Raw genomic sequence first — 9,054 nt, 5'->3', positions numbered from 1 at the left:
CTGTCAACTGATCGAGAAATGAATCAGTTTAGGATGACAGTCATTCCTGTCAACTTCTGGACCTCTTTGGGATTCCGAAGAGGCTGTAGATTTGTTAATTGCTTTAATCTGATTGGGGACAACTTTGATTCTGCGGTGGGTAACCATATAACCCTAGAACTTGCTAGAGCCTACGCCAAAAGAACACTTAGTGGCATTAAGGCGCAATTTTTGCTTTCTTAGTATTTCGAAGATGTTCTCGAGGTTATCTATATGCTCGGATTCTACTTTACTTTTTACTACCATATCGTTTATGTACACCTCAATATTCTTGCCCAACTGGGGCTCGAACATTCTGGTCACCATCCTTTGGTAGGTAGACCCTGCGCTTTTCAATCCAAAGGGCATTACTTTGTAGTGGTAATTCCCAGTGGACGTAAGGAAAACAGTCTTTTCCAGATCGTCCAGAGTCAGGAGTATCTGGTGGTAGTCTTGGAAGGCGTCCAAAAAGCTCATCCTAGGATGTCCTACCGTTGCATCCACCAATCTATTTGAGGCAGGGGGAAAGGGTCCTTTGGGCAAGCTTTATTTAAATCTGTAAAGTTTACACATACTCGCCACTTCCCAGTTTTCTTTTTATCCCCCACTGTATTGGCTAGTCACTCAGGTTAGAATACCTCTTTTATGGCCCTAGCCTGCTTGAGCTTGAGCACTTCTACCTTGACGGCATCAGAGTGTTCCCTAGATGAGCGCTAAGGAAACTGCTCTTTGGGGATGGCAAATGGATTGACGTTTAGGCAGTGGCAAATGAAATCTGAATCCACCCCGGGGGCCTCATAGGTGTTCCACGCGAATACGTCAATATTTTTTATAAGAAAATCTTCCAGTTCTTGCCTCTTCCGAGAAGGTAGCTGCATTCCGACCGAAAAGAACTTCTCCTCATTGTTGTCCCTTCCCCCTCTACCTCGGTGGTCAACACCAGCGCCTATGATTGCTATAAGTCTTGCCCAGTAGGGGCCGAGGTCTTTGGCCCAGTTTGATGTTTGATTGCAACCATCATGCATTGCCTGGCCATAGATTGGCTCCCCACTAGCTCTTCAACTCGATCCCTAGATGGATATTTTACCATTAGGTGTAGTGTGGAAGGCACAACCCTTATGGCGTGAAGCCAAAGCCTTGCTATAATAGCAGTGTAGGGGGAGTAGGCATCTATCACGATGAAGTTCACCTCCACGACCTCAGTGCCTGCTTGAACGGGAAGTCGAATTTGGCCCTTTAGAAAGACAACCTTCTCGTCAAACCCTATTAGAGGGGAGTCATAGCAAGTCAGGTCCTCGGTCCTCAGCTTCAGTCCCTCAAATAGGTCAGGGTACATGATCTCTATGCCGCTTCCCTGATCTATCAACACTCTCTTCACATCGTACCCATCTATCCGAGAGTGACCACCAAGGCATCATCATATGGCTGCAAGGTTCCTACTTTATCCTCATCCGAGAAGCTCAAAGTGGGACGGCCTTCCACTCTACTCCTCTTTAGATCATAGGACGAGCCCTCAGTAGACAGCCGAGCCACAAACATCACATTGGACGGCTGAGAACCAGTCCTTCCTGAAGCAGCAAGAATGACGCTGATTATACCTAAAGGTGGTCCTATAAGAGCATCTTTTCGAGCCCTCGATCCCGCCTGACCACCCTGTCCATTGGGTTGATATAGGAATTGCTTTAACTTTCTTAACCAACTGCTCTAAGTGACTCCACAAAGTCCTGCAATTTTTAGTGGTGTGCCCCCACTCTTGGTGGTATTGGCAGTGAAGACTTTGGTTGCGCCTCGAGGGGTCTCCTCCCCTCTTGTTTGGCCATTGAAAGTATGACTTATTCTTAATTTTCTCTAAGATTTGGTGCACTGACTCTCAGAATACAGTACTAACTACTTGATTAGTAGCGGATCCAAAATGTCCCGTGAAATCCCTCCGAAGTCGATTGTTATTGTACCTATCCGACCTGAAATCCCTTCTATCCTGTGGGACCACCTTGGCTTTCCCCTTTCCTTACCGTTGGTCCTTCTCGACCTGTTTATACTCATCAATATGGTCCATGAGCTGGCGCACACTCCTAACCGGTTTCCTGGTCAAAGACTTTCTCAGATCATGCTCAGCGAGCAAGCCGACTTTGAAAGTCCTTATAGCCACATCATCAAAGTTCCCATCAATCTCGTTGAACATCTCCTAGTACCTGTCAGAGTATGTTTTCAGGGTCTCTCCTTCTCGCATGGTCATGGACAGCAGGGAGTCCAATGGCTGAGGAACCTTACTACATGTCATGAAACGGGCCCCAAAGGCTCTAGTGAGCTCCTTGAAGGACTGATGGAACCTTCTTCAAGACCATGGAACCATCTCATCGCCACAGGCCCTAAACTGATGGGAACACCTTGCACATCAAGGTCTCATTCTTCGGGTGAACAGTCATTCTTTGGTTAAAGTGGCTAATGTGCTCCATCAGGTCCGTCCTGCCATTATACATGGTGAATGTGGGTTGGGTGAACCGCCGAGGAAGTCTTCCTGCCTCTATCCTGCAGGTAAAAGGTGACTTGAAAATCTAATTCAAGGCCCTATTCATAGCGTCGTTGCCCAGGCCTTTATGAGACGGGCTCCTCCTTTTTCGCCTATCGTGGCACCTCTCGTCATACAAAAAGACTCACTGGGAGAAGTCCTCGACCTAGGCCAGTAGCTATTGTCACTATCATCATCAGAAGAATGGTCAGGACTCGAAGGAATTCCTCTGCGATGCTTGCGGTGTAGTCTCCTTCACAAATGGTCTATCTCTCGATGCAGGCTCCTAGTGTTTTCTTCGCGAGAGATGTGACTTCCACCTTGAGACTGACTCCTGCTAGTTTGAGTAGTGTGTATACTAACCTCACGATCCCCTCTACACTCAAGGTTGAGGAAATGGTCGTGACGTGGGGAACCCACAAACTCTTCCCAGTTAGGCTTTGAACCTAGCATGACTGAATGTCGATCCCACCAAAGCTCAAGCCTTCCTCACAAATGGCGCCAATTGTAGGGGCGAGTTTTGGTTCTCCATCCCAATGGATGAATGGGTTAAGGCCCAAAGAGCCCAATACAATGAATTTGTAGAGAATGGGCTTAAAAACTAGGTTTCAATGGATCCAAGAATATACACAATGAATAAAAGATAGCAGGAAAGTAAGAAGAACAAGCTCTTAAACAAAAGAAATCCTCCTCGGCTATGTCCGAGGAGAATGATCCTGGCCTATATTTCTTTTAAACTTAGATCCTATTACAGTCCTTGCTACTACCGTGTTTTCTTCTCCGATTTCTCCCCCCTTGTCCCCGGAGGGTCCCTTACATTATATAGCTCCCCCTAGATGATCTTGACCCTCCATTTGTTGATCATCCAGGCCACAACTTGAGTGTTTGTCTCATTAGACACCTTCTCCAAAGCTCTTGTGAGTTACGGCAGTCAAGACAACATTGTTCATGGGTCTTCTCCACATAAATGCAGCCAGGAGGTTTGGTGGGATGCATTAAATGTGGTGGCAGCCACCATCCCTTCAGTTATGCCAGTGCTGACTCCTTCCCCGAAACTCTTTCTCTACAGTACGACCTCCTTTAGTGATGTGCTTTTGTCATGACCTTACTGTTCGAGGGTGTGACCTCCTTGGCATGATAATGGCCCTTCTCGGCCATGAGTATGACACATGTCACAGTTGCCTTATTGGAATTCATGTACCCACAATATATATATATATATATATATATATATATATATATATATATATATATATATATATGAAAAAATTGTAAAAATGATGCAATTTTATTATATTTTATTTAGATAACAATAATTCAAAATTGTTGATGTTAATTTATTTTATGCTAATAAAAAAATTATTATGATTATCTTTTTAACGGACATGTAAAAGATAAAAAATAAAAAATAAAAAATAAAAATATATAATGATGAAGTGATAAAAATGTTAACATTTATGTATGTTTAATGGATTTAAAAGATGTAAAGTAATGTTACATAATTAAAAACTAATGAGATGGGATGAGTGACTGTGAGAATGCTAGTAGATATATAGATAGAAAAAGAAAGATGAATGCTTTGAGAGATAGTAGAAATATGTATAGACAATTAAATAAAAATATAGAATATGTATAAAAAATTAATTAATTTTGAGAGATAGTAGAAATATGTATAGACAATTAAATAAAAATATAAAATATGTATAAAAAAACAATTCAATTATGTGTATGTTACACACATGCACTTGGGACGTGGCATGAAACACACGTGCTGGCACACTTTTTTTTTTTTTTTTTTTTGAGGGGTGCTGGCACACAATTGGGACGTGACATGTCCACCCTTTTTTTTTTTTGTGCTAGAAAATACCTAAACCAAATGAAGTTGTAGGATAGAGATATTTTGTCACCCCTACATAAAATAGATATAATATATGTAAAAGCAAATTAAAAGGGTTATTCATTCTTCTTCCATACCCTTCACTTATTCTTGAAGTAATTCTTTTTTCTATTTTACCACTCTCTCTCAATATTGTGCTTGTTCCTTTTTCTTTTTTCTTTTTTTAATTTTAGGCAAGATCAAGGGACCTTCAACCTATTTAATGGTTGCTTGTAGAGTTTGGTTGTTGCTGAATTCATCAAGTGGCCGCAGCCCAGAAGAATTACTCAGATAGGCTTAATTTCGAATAATTACTTTCCTAAAGTATTAGATAGAAAAAAAGAAAGATAAAGACGGTTATTTATTTTCTTTATATAATCTCTCATTGACTTAATTTGGATCATTAGCTTTGGAGCAAATGACAATATATTTTCTAATGTTATACTTTACACAAGAAGGAAATGTGGTCCGTAACACATGGCTTAAGCCTAAACCATTCAACAATGTAGAAAATGGAATGTACTTGGAAGGCCCAACTGGAATTTCTTGGCACCCCATGTCAAAAATTGTGTTGTAATTTCTAATAATACTCAATTGTATTGGACCAAATTAAGGTCTGACCAACGACAAGTGTTGAGGCACAGCCAGATGTAAATAATGTAATAACTAAGAAGAAGAAGGAAGATAAATAATGGAAAAATAGTATATAAGCTCACCTAACATATTAAATGAATTTGGATCAGACACGGCCACCGATTTCATCAGCCGTGTTGATGTCAGATATTCTTGTCTTCCAAGAAATTGCTCATAGAATATTTTGGAAATAATTGCAATTTGAAATGCAAATTCGTTAATCATAGTCTTATGCATATAGAATGAGTATCAAAACTACATTGTGAGGGTAGTTCCTCGTATTTGAAGTTCAATTTCTGTGGTTGTACTAAGTTGGAAATGGGATTATTTCTGAAAATGAAAGTTCAAAAGGATATCTACCCATACAATAAAGGAGATCAATCACTTTTCTATTTTATCTCAAATCACAATGAAAATCACTCACACACTAGATGAAAATTTTCAATGTCATTTTTTTTTAGAACCAGGTTTTCAATTTCATTTGAGTTGCCTAAACCTAGCAGTCTTTAGCTTAGCATCCCAAATTTCATTTGATCTTTGCTTATAAGGAGCACATAAATCATTCTGCCAAACTTAAACTACTAGTAAGTTCATAAATTTGGGTGAGACATTCTGATCTATAAATATCAAGAATCATGGAAGGTTAATGCAGACATGTTGACATCCCAATCCCATATTCATTTGGGATTTGATTTGAAGAACATCAAACGCCAAAAAAAATTAAATAGAATAAATAAAAGACAAAAAAATCTGCTTCTTACAATAGAATTTATTAAAAAAACAATTGAAATTGGATTGGGCATTTTCGCTTTCGAGATACATAAAATAATTAGAAAGCTCTAGCCTCTAAGCAGCAGCAAAGAAGTACGCATTATTCTATGTCTAGCTTGAACCATAGGTGGCGTGGTATCAGGGAAGACAATTTTGTACCGTACCGGCCAGTACGGTCGGAACTTATCGTTTCGGCAGGTCAAACGGTACAAAAATACTACTGTTTCGTACCGCCCAAAATACCGGAGTATTTCGGCTCATTTCGGCAGTTCTGGCGAATTCCGGTGTGTTTCGCTGGTAAACTTGTTCCGGGCCAATACAAGATGAATGAATTTTTTTTTTTTCCCTGAGTATTTTTGGTACTTACATATCTTTATCTTCAGATTGTTGGATGACCATGGTAGTCCAAATTTCAGCTTGCTAGATCATCCCTCACTTCTTCTTCCTCCTTTTAGGTGGACAATCCTTTCTCTTCTTGTTTTCATTTCAGCGAGCAAACTTCTTATTTTCTCTACATCCTTGAAAGACAGAGTCCCATTTTATTTTAAAATGACACAACTTTTTATTTTTTGGTCCAAAGACTGAACGTGTTGGGACATGCACCTCAATGTTGAGCATACTTTTTGTTTTTCTTCAAGGCATCAAATGGGTCATGTGCATTTACAGTGCACCATCAAGTTTTGACACTTGATGATGTGGTACTTGTGAAGTTGTGTTAATATAATTATTTATATTTTTTTTTTCTTTGTATGCAGCAAGCAACTTTCTTTTTTTATATTGTGTTTTTTTAGTTGATGCTAAAGTTTAAAACTATGAATAATTTGTTCTAAATTGAAGTAATGTTTTAGGGTAAATAGAGATTTGTGTGTGTGTGTGTGTGTATTAAATATATAAAATAGCTGTAAATCCGAAACGGTACACCAGTATTGACCGGTATCGAAATATATCGTTCTGCTGACCAAACCGGTACAGCCTCCAGTACGAGATTGACTCCCTTGCGTGGTATATCATCATTCGGAGGATATAGGGGAGCCTAATTCATAGTAATATCATGATTTAGAGGAGAGATGGAAGCCATTTTCATGGTCTGATTTTCCAACCAATCTATATAACCATATTCCAAGTAGTCATATCAAGAACTTTGTAATTTAATTGATTGACACTTCTTAGTGTTTCCAATGGGGAAATTCATGATTTAAATCTCTCATTCTCCATTGTAACTATTGAATTATGAAGGGAAAAAAAAAAAAACAAACAAACTGTAGGTGGGTGGAATAAAAACAACTAATGGAATTGCAAAAGGAGATTACCTCAATTTGCCTGGACAAAACACCCTCTGCCTAATTATTTCCATTTCTACAAGGAAGAGTAAAGCCCTTAGTGTAACTTGGGCTGACTTGGAATGTGGGCTAGCTAAAGATACTTCTCTTTGTTAAGTCAGTCACTACAAACTTTTGTAGATTCAAATTCTTGTAGTAACCTTAATTTTAGGGGAAAAAGAAAATACATACATTGACCAATGAAACTTATTGGTTCAAAAAAATTTATAGGGAAAAATGTGGCTAGTCGTTTTAAGAGAATCATGCTTAAATCAAACTTTTCAATACGCTAGAGATTGCTTACTTTAGTCAACTAATGAGATGCACTCGAAGGTTACATGCCTTGGACTACAAATAAGGGACAAGTTTAATCTCGTTAAAGTTTATGAGGTACAGTTAATGTTGTTGTGAAGGATGGTAATATTGGTTGACATGATCTACTTTTAAGGAGAACGGTATAGTTCAACTCTGTGAAGATTTTCTTGGATGTTGGGCTAAGCTTAAGAGGAGTTTGCCTTGTTGTCAAGAATGGAAAGACTGATCAGTCTAGATGGCAATTGAGACTCAGCATTGTATAGACTACTCTTATACGGTATAGATTAGGTCTAATGATCAAGTACACTAAACTCAATGACATGATGGTACATTGCCATTACAACGGGTCCAATGCCTCCTACTCCGGTACTGCACTAATGTTATAATGTTATGTACATTCTATTACTGAACTTAATTCTTGTTTGACCTAGATCCTTAACTCATTGGGAAACTAGTAGCACTAACTGCTATATCTAAAACTTGAGCAACCACTACTCTAGTTACAAGCAAAAATTGAGTGATCATGCCTTGCTGGTGAAAGTTGTGAAGGTTCTTTAGTAAGGCCTAGTCTTACCATGCTGTCTTCCTTTGGTTGTTGCACATGTCTACCAACTTCTTATTAGTACTCACAATGACAACTCTGTGAAGACCCAATTCTGTTGACTTGTTCAAAGCCTCCATTAGAGCTTCTTGAATTGCAAGATGTTGCATTTGTCTTCCACCATTAGCTCCCCATTGAATAGAAGGATACCCTCCATCTTCCTTGCTTCAAAAGCATATCCACATCTTTTTGTTCTTCTATTTCTGGAAGCTGCCAACTTGATAAGAATTTGCCAATTCTGATTGAGGGTAGGTATTTTAGACTTTGGTTTATGACTTTTCCTCTATTCATGTGGTTGGTGAAAGGCCTCTTTGTACTTGCAAATAAGAGATTGGGAAGTTAGTATTACTTCTAGTGGATTGGGAACTTTCCCTTTATGGAGAACGATATTTCTATGATTCCAAATTGTCCATAGGGTGGTGAATACTGCTTGCGACAACTCCATCTTGGTATGTCTTGTGATGGTGTTTGTGTTGATGTCGCTTAGTAGCCACTGCCTTGTTGAGCTGTAATTTATATAAGTTGTTCTGATCCCAAGCATTGAACCATTCTTGATAGCTCTAGCAAAGGTGCAATGAAGAAAAATATAAGTGATAGATTTCTCCTCAGCATCACACAATAGGCATCTAGTGGAAGTTGAAATACCTCCTCTATTAAGGGTTACAAACATAGGCAAGCTGTCATGCATGATTTTCCATATCAAGGTAAGAATTGTCATAGGCAGATTCACCTTTCAAATGAGTTTCCAAGTAGAATCAAGAGCAACATTAAGGCTTTGCTTTCTATTGTTGGTTAAGGTTTGGAGCTGATGGATTAAGGATTATGCTTGATTCACCCTATAATCCCCTGACATTTAATGTTTCAAACCAATTTATTCAGATTGCCCTCTATTTTTGTGATAGGAGTTTTCATGAGTTCTGCATCAGTTGGGTATTGATAGAGTCTCTTGAAAAAATCACACTTCCAAGACTTGGAGTTTATGTTAATGAGGTTTGCCACTGTACCATTAAGG

At 38.9% G+C, this 9,054-nt stretch overlaps 1 protein-coding gene across 1 annotated transcript; it reads right to left on the bottom strand.

The window, feature by feature from the left end:
• Positions 1–1,407: 1,407 nt before the first annotated feature.
• Positions 1,408–2,200, bottom strand: LOC142639986 (uncharacterized). The gene is made up of 2 exons (XM_075814104.1): positions 2,031–2,200; positions 1,408–1,717 (listed from the first exon to the last, which is right to left on the bottom strand). The coding sequence occupies exons 1-2, from the start codon at positions 2,198–2,200 to the stop codon at positions 1,408–1,410; spliced, it is 480 nt and encodes a 159-aa protein (XP_075670219.1).
• Positions 2,201–9,054: the final 6,854 nt, after the last annotated feature.

Source organism: Castanea sativa, chromosome 6 (assembly GCF_040712315.1).
Source record: "Castanea sativa cultivar Marrone di Chiusa Pesio chromosome 6, ASM4071231v1".
Taxonomy (NCBI): domain Eukaryota; kingdom Viridiplantae; phylum Streptophyta; class Magnoliopsida; order Fagales; family Fagaceae; genus Castanea; species Castanea sativa.
This window is presented reverse-complemented; position numbering and strand designations above follow the sequence as displayed.